General features: G+C 44.3%; 1 protein-coding gene across 6 annotated transcripts in view; it reads left to right on the top strand.

Annotated features, from left to right (window-relative positions):
• Positions 1–18,152, top strand: part of KCNT1 (potassium sodium-activated channel subfamily T member 1) — a 191,010-nt gene that overhangs the window by 61,250 nt on the left and 111,608 nt on the right. For 2 of the 6 annotated variants that reach the window (XM_044992815.1, XM_044992814.1), the window contains exon 1: positions 8,452–8,600. The exons of the other annotated variants lie outside the window; for them this stretch is intronic. In XM_044992815.1, coding sequence (XP_044848750.1) covers positions 8,452–8,600 — 149 coding nt within the window. Of the gene's footprint in view, positions 1–8,451; positions 8,601–18,152 lie in introns of those variants that run through there. 6 annotated transcript variants of the gene reach the window in all.

The raw sequence follows: 18,152 nt of genomic DNA, 5'->3' as shown, positions 1-18,152 counted from the left end.
GGCCACCTTAGAGATGACCAAGTGCTCCATCCTGCTGTGGGGAATAAGTAGCTGTGATCCTGATGTCTGGCACATGTCTTGTGTGAGTCAGGAATGGGGAGAAGAGAGTGAGGAGAAATGTAGGATTTATAAGAAATGAAGAGGATATGTCTCGTGCTCTGGGGGAGCTATCTCTTCAATAAAGGCTTCCAACCTTTTGTCCCAGCAATTGCTCTGCACGCATCCAGTGCATGCATGGACATTTACAACCTGCAACGTTGAGACGTTGCTTTATTTTAAATTCCTTTTGCATTGATTTATATCAATCCTTTCTCACACTGCTGATTGGTTTATTGGAGGCTATATGTTCTGCAGAATCTCATGAGCGGTTCCTTCCCTATCAGATAGTCACAGCAGTAAGTTAAATTTCTCTGGCAATAAATATTACCAGCATCTAAGCAATAAAGTCTCTCTTGAAGTCACATTCACTAGCTGGCTTCAGCTGAGTAGCCACACAACTTCCAGTAAAGGCCAGGGAAATTCTCTGTTTCCATGTCATGCCACACACACATCCTGGGTTGCAGTGCAAATCCTATGAATTTGTGGCAGTTCCCTGATGCTGCAATAGGCGGTGGCATAATGCTGACTTATAGCATATTATGATACAGATTGAGTTGACTAGCTGATGTTCCTGAGACTGCAGAAGGAGGTAGTATGCTGCAGGAATACAGAGTAGTATTGTTTATTATTTATTTGTGGTATCGTAGCGCCTTGTTTCAGCCACGTTGAGCTTGCGCTAGCTATTAGATGTCCACAAAGAGATGTCAGAGAGATAGGTGGAGATTTTAGTTTGGCCAGAAGGCGACAGTTCTGGAGTAGCTAGGTAGATCTGTGATTAGGATGTAGTTAGGTGCTATTTTGCTGCAGTTTCTTGATGCTCCGGCAGGAGGTGGAAAATTGCACAAAGGCTGTGTCTAGGAGAACATGTTTTTATTTCAAGTAACAGAGAACTTCCTAGTGATCTTTCCTCCGACTAAACAAGAGAACACACTAAGGTTTGTACTTTAAAACACAAAACACACCCACCTCCCCCAAATCATCACACCGGAATGAAGGATCTCTACGTGCAAACGCTGACTCATTTCTGCCAGTGGCTGAGCTGCACATGAATAGATACTGACATTCATTTCTCTGTTGCTTTAGATTGTCTCTCCAAATGCAAACCACAATGTCCCTAAAGACCCGGATTGTCATAATTTTGTGTCTTGTGTATATTAAAAACATGCTACTAGTGACTCTGTAATATCCACTCCAGTCGCACACATCCCAGTGTGAAGAAAGAGAAGTCTCCTAGTGCAGCAAACAGGGGTGAAGTATGCTTCCATACTGGATGTTGCAGGGGCTGCTGTTATTTTCCTAAAAACAATAATACATTCCAAGGAGAGAAAATATTTCCACAGTAATCTAAGAAGCACACTGATGTGTTTTCTTCCATTTATGCATGGCATCCATTGGAGGACAGAGCCCTATAGTTGTTTAAAAAAATAATTGCATGAATTCAGATTCTTATGCCAAATGGGTCAGATTCTGAGGAGACTTTGTGGGTCCTTAGCACATCTGAGGATATTGCCTATTGATAACACATTCCCCAGCGTGAGGTAAGTGCAAGGGCTCCAATTTATATGTTGCAGTAACAGAGCTCTGCAATAGTTAGGCATCTCTGCAAATTGTGCTTTTTAGCAGGTTCAGATTTTCCAATGTGCTGCTGATGAATTGCATATTTCTGACTACGTTGTGCATACTTTTTTCCTGTCAGTTGCTTCTGTGCTTCATTTGTTGTAACCACGAGGACAAATGTTGTTACATGGAAGAATAATTCATTTGTAGTTATTTTATCATATGGATGATAACCAGCTTGAGTTCAGGGGTTAAAGTGATGCCAGAGCATGTGTGGTACTTTAAGCCGTCATTAAGCCTGACTGCTGAAAGCCAGAGAATGGTTGCATTGCTACTGTGATAAGCCTTGATTTATTTAGCAAGGATCTTGGAAAGTACAAGCATTCACTGAAGATTTCAATGGTCTGGATGTCATTTTTCCTAATAGCTCAGCCTAAAGTTTGGTTTCTTAATGTTCCCCGGCTTCTTACTGCCAGAAAACCTTCTTTCCACCCTATTAGAAACTTCCATTTGTGGTAGTGGTTTTTGTTAACCCCAGAGATTTGTTGGGATGATGACACCACTAGAGCTTTGTAAACTCATGAGCTTCTCTAAGGCCGGCTATTTCTTTGTCTCTATTCCGCCTCTCCTCCCAAGTTTCACTCTGACTTTTGGAGACAGATCTTCAGCTAGTGTATATTGGCATAATTGCATTCAACAGAACGATATTGGTTTATACCAGTTCAGAATCTGGTCACTTCATTTGGAATGCACCTAAAACCTCCAACTGAAACCCAGGGGAAGCAGCAGGTTTTATGTGGCTCATGGGTAAGCCACGTGTGAAAGCAAGTTTCACTTGGCTTGGACACGACCCCTAAATGTTTGCATTGACCAGGCCCAGGCTTGCACCAAAGATTTATGGGCTTTAGCAAATGTTTTGACTACAGATGGGGCCCAAACCACATTCCCAGCTCCATGTACTGTTCCCTCAAATTTTGGGGCAGCTTAGTTCTATGTCCAAACTCTGTAGCTTAGATCTGCCTCCACTTTTGCTAACCCTGAGCTGAGTTCCGAGTTTGCAAAACGCACCAGAGTTTATTACATAGCTTCATCTTTCATACTGAAAACGGTGAGAATCCTGCTGGGTGCCTGCCTATCGGCATCTTTCAGTGCCTAAAAACCAGTGTGCCAAAGTCACCTTTGAAAATGGGACCCCATTTCTCCCCTTCTTCCTCAATGGTATGGGCTCCGTGTGCCCCCCATTCCCGCCTTCCCCCAGACCAGGATCCTCCATTCTCTTCCCCCCAGACCACCCTCAGCTCCCTTTTCTTCTTTCTCTGGGAAGCAAGTAATTCAGTGTCCAACATGATAACCTCAATCAGGAGGCTAAACAGGGATGTTGTTATGCTGGAAGGTGTTAGTGGTGCCATCCACCAGTTGCGTTTGATATACAGACAATTGCAGAGGTGCTTGACGCAATGACTGTTCCATATGCCTCCCATTTTCCACTTTTTCAGTTTTCTGATCTCTCCTCCCCTCCCCCCAAAAAAACAAAACCAAAAACAAACCAACCCCCCCAATAAAACAAATGAATGGAGTTCTGGCCATTTCTGCCTAGAACGTTTCCTGAAATTTTGGAATTGATCAGATGTGGTGTTCAAAAGTTCTTGCAGTGCAGACACAGAAATGCTGTCATGCTGAGTGGGAAGCTTTCTGCAAGTTCAGCCATCAAGACTGTTCTTCTCTGCACATACCGTGCGCTTTTACACAGTTCCTCATTTGCAAACTTACTTCCAGAACCCAGCCAGCAAGTAGCTGGAGCACAAATGATCAAAGTCTGTAGTTATTTTTGCAGGGCTGCGCACTGGCTTTCACAAACAGCTTGAAAAAGTCATTGCAAAATATATTCTGAAAGTTCAGGATACTATACCTGGTCAATAAATGGCCAGTACAGTATAGTGTGTACTTGTTGCAAAAGTCTTGAGCAAATGGGTAGCACAGAAAGATTTAGGCCAGCTTTTGAAATATTTTTAGTAATTTTAAATGTGATTAAGTATTTGCACATTACTGTTAAATTTGAGGCACTTTGCAAACATGAGTCGCATTTCCTGTGCTGAAGAGCTTGCCGTTAAGTGAAATAGGATGCAGTTTTGCAGTTGTGCAGCAAAGCGAGGCAAAACCTTCTCCAAAGAAGATTGACTGTGATGGTTGTGCATGTAGCATATTCCGAAGTGACAGTATGAACATGAGTTGACAGTGATGGATTCTTTTGTAGACCCTATGCTATGAAACCAGCTAGCTGTTCTGTACTGACTCTTTGTAAATGTAGATTGCTGTGTGTGGGTGAAGACATAATAATACTCTTATAATGTGGGAGCAGGAATGATATGAGACTATTCAAATGACTGTCTGTCTGCCTTATTCCATATGAATGATCATATCAAGGGAGATCTGCAGACGTTGGGTTTGATCTGAAGCCCATTGTAATCAATGGGAATCTTTTCAGTGACTTCAGTGGACACTGGATGAGGTCCTGAGTTAGCCAGCATGTTTCACTGCTGTGACTGTTGTAGGTAAAAATCCAGACTGGATTTTTCTGCACTGCTGCAGGGGATTCTTGCCACAAATCACATAACATTCCAAATGAATCTACCCTGGAGCTCTGCACTCCTCTTGGTAGGTGTCAGTCGCCTTCCCAGTGCCAAGACCAGCAGTACTACGCGACAGATTAGGAGTTTAGTTTTTCTACGGTGAGTTTTCAGACGTCAGCCTGAAGCTTAAGATTTGCTGATTATTTTTTCTCTCCAAATTAATTATTTCAAACTGCATGTAAATATTTTAATTTTACTTTACGTCCTTCCTTCCAGGGCTAGGCTGCTGATCTGGTCAGTGCTGTGCGTGTGTCGTGGGCGCATTCACTGACCCCAGATTGCAAAAGAAAACTGGCTCCCATGGCTCCATTTTCTTGTTGATGCCTCCAAACCAGAGATGTCGCCCATACTGACCTTCGTACAGAGCACATTTCTAGCTGGCCAGGCACATGCCTCTGAGCAGAGCCAAAGGAAGATTTTACTATAGCAATGGGTCTTGGGTGGGGGAAACAATCCAATTCTCCGGCTGTTCAATAGAGTTTACATTCAAATTGAGGCGTGAGGCCCATTTTCAGTTTCAGATTAGTTACTCTAATGAGTCATAATTAGAGTCTCTCTTTAAGTGTTTGTAATATCGATTTCCTTCAGACAAAGAACCCAACCAGCCTCATGGAGAAGCACACGTAAGAGCAAAATAAATATCCACAAGTTAAATACTAATGAATTCAGTTGCATAAAAGTTTTCTAGCGAAATGTAGTGTATAAAGAAAAGTTCTTTGTCATTGCTTAAAGTTTTGCTATGGGCTATATAGCTTACTTAGGGCTCCATATTGTTAAAAGATTTATTTTGAAGTTGCTGTACTTGCTGATTTTTAGAGAATTTCTCCACTCTCACAGCTTTCGCTAATATGTCAAAATACCAAATGCATTTATCATAGTAATTTTAAAGCCCTCTTGTTTCATTGAGTAGATCTAACATGCATGACCACATTTATTATTAATATGTTGAATGGCTGCACAAAAGGAGTTTTGGCAGCCAATATTGGAAGCTACTTAAACAAAAGGAAAATATTAAATGATGCATTTGCCATGGATTCAGTTGAATCTAATGAGAAATCCCCCTCTTTTCAGTCACATTTTCAGCAACTGTTATACCCAGCATGACTTTTTCTGAACAATTCCATCTCCTTTCTCCAGCCTGCCACTCAGCAGTGATCTCAGGTTAATGTGAATGTTGAAATGAGAGATCAGCAGTTTGTAGTGGGCTTGCAAAGTATAATTAAGCATTAAATCCCTAGTTTGCAGTATAGCCAGACGTGGCCCCGGAATGGCTTGGCCTCCCCCAGGCAGCCGCAGCTCCTGCTCCATGGGGAGGAGGGGAAGCCCATGCCTCCCCCTTCCCCCACATCTGCCCTTTCAAGCAGTTTGAACAGCTTCCTAACCTTGCTCTTGAAGTACGGTTTGCACAGTTTCCTGTCAAAACCACAAAGAGCAGCGGAAGTCCCCGCTGATGTTAGGTGCTTGCGTAAAGCTGAATATCACCAATTGTATTCATGCTTATGAATATGTAATCAATTAATGTGAGGAATGAGTGAGATAGTAGGAGTGTAAGAAACTAATCCCAAGGCTTGAACTGAAATATTACCGTGTAAGGATGATCAAGGTGTATATGGGGCTGTTTAAGAGCTGGCACGTCAGTAACTGGTGTTACTTTTGTATCTATTTTATGTTGGGGAAAATACTTTTATAGAATATCCTCAATAGTGATGTCCCATTAAGGAATGGGGATGTGGTCTCATGGTTAGAGCAGGGAACTGGGTTTCGAGCTCTAGTCCCAGCTATGCCATATCCATCCCTTTGTATCTTAGCTAAAGAGCCTCTCTGCACCTCAAAATAATAGGAATAACAATAACCAGGACTTAAGTTTAACATGTCACTGATGTAAGTGAAGGAGGGTTAGACTCGAGTCTACATTTTTCTCATGGTTTATTTGGACCTATCGTAGGTTAGTGAAAATCCACAGTGGTGGGTGCTTTGGTCAGTCTTTCAAAAGTAATGTATAGATCAACACTCCTTTATTATTCTCAGATCAAATCCAATAACTGGATCTGGCTGGAAAATGTCCCCGCAACACATTTTTGACTTTTAATTGAAAAACAGCAAACAAAACATTCAGTCAAAACACCAAGATTCAGTTTGTTGGGGTTTTAGATTTTTGATTCAACATCAAACTTTTCTGGGGAAAGCAGACACTTTATTGTGAAAACTCTTGATTACTTGGGAGCCCAACTTTCTTTTGCAGTGTTTTGACCAGCCCTGCAAATCGCCTGCAAAGACAAAAGAAATATAATCCCCACCAGAGCTCCACACTGCAGCTCTCCAGCCCTACCCATTCCTCCTGTCATTACAGGTGAGGGAGGAAAGATGGCCTCTGAAGTGTTGTCCCTTCTCAAGCTCTCTCCTTATCGTTTCAGATATGACTGGACTAAGCCTCTCAACACTCCTGTGAAGGAGGGATAATTTTGACTGCCAATGCAACCAATCCACCTTTTTATGGTAAAATAGCACAGGGCACAATGGTTTCAGGGCAGGGAGTATAGAATAACTTGCTATAACATTGAAATGGCAAAAGGAATTTTAGGTGGCCACAGTGGAATTACCAGAGTGGGAATTTGGCCAGGACAGTGGATGAATGAAAAATTAAGTGGAATCTGTAATGACCACAAGTTGGTTTTTAGTCTTCTCCAGAAAAGCACCTCCCGTAGCACAATGCGCCCTAGCATGGTGATGTTGCAGTGGCACAGCACCGACTCAGAAGGTAGACCACCCTCTACTCTCTCAAGGCTATTTCATGCAGCACCTAAGTCTTCCTAGGAGGTCTTCCATCCAGGTACTTGACTGGCTTAACCTTGCTTAGCTTGTGGAATCCTGATAGCAGCTCAGAAACGTGCAGAATATGGTACAGCCTCAGTCTTGTTCTCACATATCAGCTTAAATATTTGTTTAAAGTAAACAGCATATAACTCTTCAATAGGTGCCCTCAGTACTGTCCTTGGTGCTGAAACTCCCACTGCACACTTGGCTGGCCTAAATCTATAAATTACGCACTAACCCGGCCAGAGTTCTTTACTAGAATCAGGAAGGCAGCTAGGTCCTCCTGCCCCTGTTGTTTGATGTGTTGCAAACTGATCTGAAGTGAGGAATATCAGTGGGAACCTCCTGGATGATAACTAAAATGCGAGTGACATTTTTTATTAATAATTAAGATTTATTTACTTTTCAGCATCCTTGGAGAACTTGCCTGACAAAGTTATATTTTAACCAAAGAAGCACAGATTACATTGGTAGTGGGATAAAGAGCCAGTTACTTTAAAAGTCTCTTGTTTGAATCCAGCCTAAACCAGTAGTGTCTGAAAGCTGTTAGCAATGGATGGACAAGGAGCAGTGGGGTTGATGAGTGAAAGTCTAGTTTCATGGGGATAATGCCCACATCACCAAAACCACCACTATGATGGGTGCTAATGAATGGTAGCCATCTCAGTAGCCAGCCCAAGGACTTAATGGCCCATGTTGAATGGACTTCCACTTCACCCACAGAGGTGCTCCTTCTAAGTCAGGTTTGAGGTGTGTAAACAGGGCAATGTGGGGGAAGCCTGTACTGATTCTCCCAATGCTGTGTGAGGACTCAGCCTCTGAGATTGTCATTTACCAGCATTAAAATTCACTCAGACATTTACAAAAAGAAATGGGTGGGAGGGGGAATAGCATCCCCACGTACAGGAATGGAGAAGAATTACTATGATCCCTTTCCCCCTATGCCACTGCTGTCTTGGGTGCAGTAATAAAACAAATCCAGTCATTTTAATAATCAGCCAGCCAAGGCAAAGGATATCCTGCACTACACAAATATGTTCTTCATTTATGAAGTGAAACCATTATACAGGCTTCTGCATTATGAATCTCTTGTCGTCTCTGCTGTTTTACTGCCTGGCACTCAATTCATAACAGCAGCGTGACCATGGACTTTTCCTTAATTTCCCTCGCTACCAAGATAAATCTACAGGGCAGGAGTGTTCCACTGAGCAGCTGCGAGTGGGGAGAGTGACTAGAGGAAGGAGGTGGTACATGCCGACAGCTCTGAACTGCAGGCAGTACAAGGATTGCTATGTATGAGAGAGTTCAGGGGGAAAAGAGGAGGAAGTAGGAGGCAGCCAAAGCTCTTAGAATGGCAAGAGCCAAGCTGAAGAATTCCCCATCCGAGATCAATTCACATGTAAAAACTGTCTCACCAGCAACGACAGAGGATGTCCATGGGGTCAGCCCCTTGTTACCAGCTCGGAGGATGGGATCCTTGGGGAGTGATGTCGGACAAAGGTATTGCAGGACTGCAGTGGTGCATGAGGTTTAGAGGGGTGGGGGCGGCGGCACATTTTTGTTTAAATATAAGGAACAAATCAGTGCAATCAGTGGCTCTTAGGAGTGATGGGGTGCATTGCTTTTGGTAGACATGTTAAAACCATAATGTTCCATTGTGAATTAGGCAGCAGGATCAGGAGAAAGCCAGTTGCTTTTGAAAATTTTATAGGCACTCCTGTCTCTTTGAATATCAAAAGCAGATCTGAAAGGCAGCTTGGAGACCTCCAGTGCTGCTACCCAAAACTGTTAACTTGCACTGCACAGTATCTGTGCAGTATAAAAATGAAGCTTATTGTATGGTGATAACACAAGACTGTGCAATGTGCCTATGCACCATATTTTGAACTACAATCATAGGTGCATGATCTCACATCTGAGGAATAATTTATGTATGATCACACATGAAAATTATCAAAGTACTGGCATACAAAAATGCTGCAGCCTCTTTCTGTAAGCACACAGCTGCTGTGTGCATGGAGCTATGAGCCATTTCTTAGATGGGTCAGAATATTGTTCTATATTGCACTTGCATTTATTCAGTTCCTAGCTTCTTCCTCCATAGTGTTTCCTGAATATTGTAAAGATGCAGATGTTGTCCCTCACTTCCTGTTCTGTTTATTCTGTTTTATATTCCTTTTATTCCCTCTTTATTTTCAACCTTTCACCCCATCAGCACTCTGTTCCTTCTCAGCACAAATGGGTTATCTCACCTTTGATCATGTACTGTATTTCCCAGTGTGTAATTTGGTGATTTTTCAAGTTCAGCCTTCCAAAGCAAATGAGTCACGGTAGGAAAGCTTCTGCCCATGTCAGGTTTTACTTGTTTGGCATTTGCTTGGGAGGAATTAGCTGTTTCAGAAGCAGCCTCTCTACATATGTCATTGGGCAAGGGGGGGGGGAATAGCAACACTTGTGGAATTAGCAGATGTGGTCCCAGTTGGAGCAGACGGAGAAAGGAACGTACCCTAGAAGCAAGGCATTGGAATCTGTGGGCTCCTCTTACATGGCATGAGCGGGTGGGGGAGACCATAGAGAACCGTGCTGTGTGCATGCTGCGCTCCCAAGGGTCTGGAATGGAATGCTCAGCAGCTGGCTTTCTGGCTGAGCTTGAGCACAAGTCTTGGCTCCCTGTAAACGTTCCCTCTCGGGGGAACATGTGCCCTCCACCTGGTGATCTAGTGGGTCTTTGCCAGCTGACTTCATGAGGCCTGGTCTCAAATATCTGGGAAGTTGCAAATAGGCAGCATGCAGGTAGCTTAGAACCAAAGCAGGCACACGTCTGTGGTCTCGGCACGTTGTAGCCATCTGAGCCTCGCTTCATTTGGCACCGTTCTTCCACGCCCTCAGTGGTTTCCCCTCTGCCAGTTTGCTTGCCTTATGCCCCCTTCATCAAAGGTGCTTACAAGCTCGGAATGATACATAGTCCTGCGGGAAGTGCACCTACATGCCTAGAAGGGTAGGGCTGATACTCTGTTGGCAGAGCTGCCAATGCAGGTAGCTTCACTCTCTGCGGCTGTTCACGCCCTGCCAGCTTATTCTTCCCAATGGTGGTGGGACTCTCAGGTTACAGCTGTGTTGTGGCCTTAAATGGCCTCGCGCTTACTGCTGGAACTCCTGTAGGAGTCCATCTGCTGTGAATCAGCCAGAAAGGTACTGACTGAGAAGTACAAGGGGCATCGTCCCTCTGCCAGGCTCCGCGACTCAATGATCTGCCTGCCCAACCCTTCCTTCCTTGTGTGATACTTACTCCACACCCCTCTTTGGGGCAAACCTGACACAAGGTTCTCACTGGGAGGGAAAAGAGCCATTGCAGAATGAATGAAACTGCAGGGGTTCTAGAGGAGACTGTCACATGTATCAGCATTCCAGAGGATATCTGTGGGGGCGCTGCCTCTGGGAAAGTGGGAGTGGGAACAGCAACAAAACATGTTGTGCCCAATTCCCCTTGTCAGTGGGCTTTCAGCTGGTGCGCTGCTGCGATCCATTAGGGTAGGCATGGCGTCCCTGCACCATTGCCGGCCACAGTGGCTCAGCTCCCAGTATAAACAAGGGCTTAGCTGCGATTCCACTGAAGTGAACTAAGGTGTGATTCTGACATTCTGTAGGTTAGATGTGGAGCACGAAGTGTTAGCTGGAAACAGCTCATAGCCTGTGAGAAGAATGGATTGATCTCTTGAACCCTGGTCGAGCCCTCAGAGCTTGTACTGAGCGTGGCTTCCTGAATTCTGTCACTGATTTGCTTCCTTCCTGTGTGTGCCACTTCCTGATAACTGAGTTGGCAGTTTGAATCAAGAGTTTTATACATCACTGTTGCCGCTTACAGGTAACAAAAGGGGGAAGATTGCTTTGAAGTGGTGAATGGCTTATTTAAGATATTCCATCTCCTCCAAAGCCAGGTGCTGCACAGTCTCTGGCAGTTCCACTAAGCCAAGCTATGAGAATTGTTGCTGGGAGTTTGGGCTGAAATAATAAAGTGGTGGCAGAAGTAAAAAAAAATGTATTACAAACTGTTCCCAGGGATGCAGATTAGTTTGCTGTGAGACTGAAGCCCATGGCTTAGACTTGTAGGCTTTATTTTTCTCTTCATATTTCCCATTTCAGTGATTTCAGCTGTAAAAACGTGGTGGCTCAGGGTCCAGTGCAGAAAAACGGAGGTGGGCTTGTTTCAAAATAATACATTCTAAAGGTGTTTGATATTTGAACATCTAAAATCGAAGAAGTGGGAGACCTGTATTTCCCCTGGTGTGCAGAACTCGGAGCACTTTTCATTGGGACATTGAAGGATTGGCTCAGTTCACGCCTTAGGTACATAGGAGAGCCATTGGAGTTACTTCTTTGTCTCAAAGGGCTGATCTGGGCTGATTGTATTCCAACCTGTGCAACCTCCCTGAGCCCAGCTGGGTGGAACAGAGTGCAGAATCTGGCTCTGTCTAGGACACGCATCTTTAACTGTTCCTAGAAACAGGGTTTTGGGGAGCTTGGCTATTGAATATGGGAACCAAAATGGGGGAATTTAAACAGATTCAGCTGCAGCCATTCATTCCTGTATTGAGTGGAGTTAATGGTGCAGGGAGGACTTCGCAGAAGGGAACATATGATAGGAAACAACACTGAGAAGCCACAGCAAGAATCCGACCTAGCTCATGCTTTAAATACCTTGCTGCATTGGGGCAGGCTTAAGGCAGCTGTGTTTGGTAGGCAGTCGCTGGCCGGCTGTAGGACATGAAAATACCTGCACTTGGATGTACCTTCACATTTCATGTGCTGCTGATTTCTCTGACACACCAGATACAAGGATTTTTTTTTAATACAAAAAAGCAATTTTGCAACAGAATCATACCCTGTGCCTGCAGCTGGGAAAGAGGGGGCTTTCTGGCCAGTTGCCCTGGGGCAATCTTAGGAGAGCAGAAATGTGCACGCAGAATAGCTTGTTTTTAAGGCCTTTTCTGAAACACCCTCTTTTCTCTCCCCATGGCACACTGCAGAGAGCTCAGTTGATTGGCTTGAAAAGCACAAAGGGCTGAGCAGAAGTAGCTATGAAATGAATCCGACGAGCCATTGTTTAACCCCCTAAAAAAAAAAAAGCTAAATTCTAAGAGAAAATTTGCTTGTTTTCTTTTTTCAAACAAAAATAAGTAAATGGAGCTTTGCTTTGGCTGCTTGCCACCGTGAGCAAAACAGCTAGATCCCTGGCTGGCATCTCCCCAGCACTCCGGTGAGGAAAATAGCAACAGTCTAAACTCAACATCTCTTAAAGATCAAGCACTTCAGCGGGAGGGAGAACCATCCCAGAGTGTTTGGGAAGTGTCATTTCTAAACAGCCAGTGATGACTTCTCCCCCAGCGGGGCAGCCAGGCATTAACAAATGGCTTGTACTTCTCTGCAGGCTCCCAAATGCAATTAGAACAGCGGAGAGGTCCAATGTGATTGTAGAGTCCATTAAAGCCCTTTTATATTAACAACCAAGCTGCTGAGTGGAGTGAGTGTGTGTGTGTGTGTGTGTGCACGCGCGTGTTTTCCACCTGCTGTCAAACACATTTCCATGTCAGTGTTAAAATTCCCTTTTTTTGGGCAATAACCCTCAGAGCTATTTTTTTTTATCATTTCTTGAGCAGAAGGTTTTCTCCAGCAAATGTGGCCTTGTAAGATTTAACTCTATTTGCAATATACTAAATGGACTCTGGCTTTTTTAATATCAGCCTAGGGCATTCGGTGCAGAAAAGAGAAACAGGATCATCAGCAGCTGGCAGGTGGAATCCTGCTCCCGCCCCTGCCCCTTACAGAGTCCCACAAAAGCTGGAGATAAGTAACAGGTGTGTCACACAGTTATGTCAGCTGCTGAACTCCCTAGAGACGGGCATTTAGAGCAGCAAGTATCTTGTTACTTTACAGGGTTCCCGTCCAATTCTATCAACACACTTTGGGCAGGACACCTCGGGGACAGAGATCCGTACAACAGCTACTCTTTGGAAGCCCCAGAGCAAGGCCACTGCCTCTGTTAGAGGGACTGAAACGCCTACACCTAAACAATATTTAGATTGTTGAGTCAGGAGGTATTGTGTATCCCGGCTCTGACCCTGTGTTTGGTGAGACTTCACCATACGCATCTGCTTTGGCTTTCCTGAGTCACGTTCACTGAGCTGCACCTGGCTGTCAGAATCATTTCTCTCTTCCCGTGTCTTTGGCATTTCAGCTCTCTCCCCACCATCTTTAGGGCTTTGAGATAATGGAAGACTGGTCTGAACCCACCCCCCTGAGCTTGGGGAATAGGGATGTTGGAATTACAGCCCTGATTGGGATTTTGGAGCTGGGTCCAGCACTGTGATGGATCAAGGCTGTGACAAAGATGGCTTTTTAATTTGTTTTTTTTAAATATCTGTGTCAGACAAGAACCCTGAAGCCCTTCCTCTGGTGCAGGGACGGTCACACTGGTCTGTTCCACCTCAAGATTAGATTTCTGCAATGCGCTGTTCATGTGGCAACACCACAAGGCTGCTCAGAAACTGAAGCGAGCACAGAATGGGGAAGTTTTGTCTGTGAGAGTTCTGTTTTGGAGCTTGCTTCCTCCCTCGGTTCTCCAGAGTTCAGATCTGTTAACCTGTGAGCACTCTACAGAACCCGTCTTTTTCTCCAGGCTGTGGGGGAGGGCATGGGCTGAGCATTGGAAGAGTTGAAATTTATGACTGGTGGATATTTCTGTGTGCAGGTCAGGTGAGCCACCCTTTGTTTTATTGGACGATGTGATTGTTGTGCTGAACATATCAGCCCTGTCTTACGGTTGCCCAGAACAAAGAACGGTATCTATGGAGCTTTTTAGACCTATATAAGCAAACAATGTGTTGATCCCAAAGCCCAGATCCAAACAGCTCTGAATTTGGGAGGCACGAATGGTGTGTATGGATACATGTTGGGGTCCAACTCCTGACCCAGAACTGAATTTAGCAGCTCAGCTCCATCTCACTTAAAAATATTTTTAATTTACCATTGTAAAATTAAGCTCTTGTATAGGAGTTAATTCCTAATGGTATCAGACTTTCATGCACCTGGTCTCTGCCAGGTTCCGTCACTGACTCTTCCCTTTTGAAAGTTTCTAATCCTTCCAGATACAATGCCAGGAGTGAGGGCATGGTTGTGTGGCTAAACCCCTGCAGTGGGAATCAGAAAATCTGGGTTCTTTTCCTGGCTCTGAAATGGACTCACTGAGTAAACTTGGACCACGCCACTATTCCTCTCTGCAGCTCAGTTTCCACCTCTGAAAAGTATTTCTCCGTCTTACAGGGATATTGGCAAAGGGAGCTTGGAGAGGAAGGACAGCCCAGTGGTTATGGTGGTAGTCTGGGATTTGGGATTCCCAAATTCAGTTTCCAGTTCTGCCACAGACTTCCTGCATGACCTTGGGCAAGTTATTTAGTCTTTCTGTGCCTCAGTTTCCCATCTGTAAAATGCCTCACAATGTTGTGAAGATGAATATTCAGGCAACCAGACATCTCAGTATTGGGGGCCATAGAGTGCTGCGGATGTTTAGAAGCATTTTGTGTCTGCTGCTGCAAAGGATTAAGAGCTGTTCTAGTGTTCATATGCATTCTCCTGTTTTCAGGCTTGATGTTAATGCTGGTCTTACAGACCATTTTTTTCACAGTGGCTGGGACGGCTCTTATACAATTCTGCTTGATCCAGTTCCACTGGGAAAATTGAAGAGAGTGGAAACTTTTTTAGCGAATTTGCTGGTGCATGCTTGCCACCTAGAATCTAAACCATCTGATGTCATACCTGTATAGTGGAGGCAGTTAAAAGATGGGTATGACATCAGCAGACAGTGATAATACTTGTAGCCAATCAGAATGCACCTATGAACAGTTAGCGCAGGGGTTCTCAAACTGGGGGTCAGGACCCCTCAGGGGGTCATGAGGTTATTACGTGAGGGGTTGTGAGCTGTCAGCCTCCACCCCAAACCCCGCTTTGCCTCCAACATTTATAATGGTGTTAAATATATAAAAAAGTGTTTTTAATGTATAAGGGGGGTCGCACTCAGAGGCTTGCTATGTGAAAGGGGTCACCAGGACAAAAGTTTGAGCACCACGGAGTTAGAGCTACAATCCAGGCATATGTGAGAAAAGAGGCGGCCAAATTGCAGGCTTTGTCAAACTCTGAGGAGTTGACATTTCACAGATTCTCTGCGACTTGGTCATTCTGGACAGAGTAACCCAGGTGTCCGGGTTATGATCAGTGTAAGTTTAGCTCAGATGCTTGTTTATTTCCTCCCCTCATGTCTCACCCGAGTCGTTCTGGGCAGGAGCTCTACTGGAGGCCATAGGAAGGCCAGACTTTGGGCCTAGAATAACAGTTTGCTGTGTTGAAGGCAGACCTGTCACACAAATGAAGAAGATGCTCGGCGTCTAAAGTCCGGTTACAATATCAATGTATACACTGGTAGGTGGTAATGAACAGCAGATGGTCTAAGTTTCTGGCTGTAAGCGGAGAGAGATGACCGCCATAGTAATTCCCGCTAAGAGCAGTTAGTAAATAAGATGAAGGATTTCATCACCTGCCGTTGACGAGCATATACAATACAATGGTTTATGGTACCTATTAAATGAGTCTTGGTTATGAGTCTGGCTTTCACCTAACATCCATCTCATTGCTGTCTAGTCATGGGCACTTTTCCATATGGCATAGCCTGTGCATCCTCTCATTATGTACTTCATTGCATGAGAACAATATGGGATATTCAGATATGTGTGGCAAAACCCTGGTTCTGAACTTTCTTTCCTGAGGATTTGGATCTAGGCTCAGTGATTTATCTATGTTAGTACTTAGATGGTCCCTAATACTATAGGATCTGTGTACCTCACAATCTTAAATCCATTTATCCTGCTTTAATGTGAGGTAGGGAAATACTGCTATCCCCATTTTACAGAGGGGAAACTGAGGCAGAGGCTAAGGGACTTGCCCAAGGTCACACAAGACATCCGTGGCAGAGCAGGGACTTGACCTCAAGCCCTAAGCTAGTGCCCTGACTACTGGACAGTGATTCCTTTCTGGGATGAGTTTCCCCCTCCTCTTGGTATAACTATGATAAAGGCAATGTGTCAATTAAAAACCCCGCAAGGTAAACACAATACTAGTGCCATTTTCTGTACTGGGGCTTTTGTCTAGTAAACAGAATCTGGTGATGAACTGAAGGATTGTACTTATGAAGACCACACTGGCAAGTTTGAATAAACCTTGGAGAGCCAGACCTTTCTGCAAAGTAATTCAAAACCATTCCAAGAGCATTGGGCAGCATTATTTTTTGCTTAGCTATCTTGCACAATGCTCTTTGTACAAACGAATTGACATGAAATATTTTGAGTAGTAATTTACATTCCCAAGGATACATTCCTCAGGGATGAAGCTATCAAGAAGAAGCACTTCTGATAGGATGAGTCAGTGTCCTCAAGGTTTCTGCTCCAACACCTTGCCCATTGGGTACTTTTTTAGGGGGCTAACTTTGGAGAGTTTGGCTTTGAATCCCAAGGAAAAGGGCATATTTCTGACCACTTCTTAAATATATAAATGTCAGCGTTTTGTGGCAGTAATACGGCCTTGTCTTGCCCCCAGTACTTTGTATTGATGTGTTTTGGTGCTGGTGGTAAGATTGTTGTTCGACACTTCTCAAAATGATCCGAGAATTCTCATTTTGTTCCATTAATTCAGTGTACTTAATGGATGTATTGTAAACCTAGCTCGTTACACTTCCTGATGGTGTACAGTTCCGCTAGACCGGAGAGGCATGTGACTGTCAGAAATGATAGATGTGCATCTGAGGCTATGAATTTCTGACTAGGCAGCAGTGCACCCAAGTGAGGTCTCTGGCACAGAGACGTGTGACTCAGAATGTCCTTTGAAGAGTACATATCTCAAACAAAGCCTCATTTCATGGCAGCTGTGTAAACTTTCACTTGGAAAGCCCTTTCCATAGGGCCAAATCCTCTCGCCAGCACACACCCACGGATCGGCGTGGGCTGGGCGCTAAGGAAGCCTCTAATGAACATCTTTGTGGGGAATCTGAGAGCCGATAGAATTATGCCTCCAACGGACTTTGTTTTACATCCCCTCCTTGTAGATGTTTCCCTCATCCTCCTCTTTCCTTTCTTTTATGCCGTCTTCTATCCCACACCAAGCTATTCTTCCGGACCAACGACTGGCTCAGAACGTGGTGAGGTCCATGGACCATCTAATGCTTTAAGGAAATGGGTTTTTCAGCTGTAGGCAGTCTGCAGTCTGATGAAAGCAACACCATTTCATGCGCTGTCCCCACCCACACACATTGGAGCAGAATTCCCACAACCTTTCTATGCCTAGAAAGACTGGGAGTTCTTACGACCTCCTGACTCGCATGGTTCTGAAACCAGCACTGGTGTTCATATGTAATTGCTTTTATCTTTGAAAGTACCAGGGGTACTAAGGTGTAAATTTCTTCTTTGAAATGAAGGCAGTAAATTGGAGAGTAGTCGTTCTACAGGAGAAGTGTTTTTTAATGCAACGAATTTACCGAAGTGCCTCTTGGAGCATCTCTAGGGGAGTGAAGAACCTCCAGAGTAGGAAGAAAATGTACTGGGGGAGGGATCAGTCTTCTTGAACAACAGCAAACATTGTCTGTTTGCAAATAGATACTACAGATGTTCCAATTCCCCCCTTCTTAAATGGAAAGAAAGCCAAACTCTCCAAAGTTAGCCCCCTAAAAAAGTACCCAATGGGCAAGGTGTTGGAGCAGAAACCTTGAGGACACTGACTCATCCTATCAGAAGTGCTTCTTCTTGATAGGTTCATCCCTGAGATTGAATAATTGACTCTTAGGAGCGGGACTTTCAGATTACTGTCCTCTGAGCCTCTCCTCATTTATTGGGAATTAATTTGTTTGTTTTATGATTGCTCTGTTGCATTTCTGTAGTATATGCTGCCTGAGGATCTCAAAGCCCTTGAAAAACACTGAGGAATTTAGCCTCCAAATGTCCCTACGAGGTAGGC

Source organism: Mauremys mutica, chromosome 18 (genome assembly GCF_020497125.1).
Source record: "Mauremys mutica isolate MM-2020 ecotype Southern chromosome 18, ASM2049712v1, whole genome shotgun sequence".
In the NCBI taxonomy this organism is placed as follows: Eukaryota; Metazoa; Chordata; order Testudines; family Geoemydidae; genus Mauremys; species Mauremys mutica.
The sequence above is the reverse complement of the archived record's forward strand: the minus strand, read 5'-3'. Positions and strand labels throughout refer to the sequence as shown.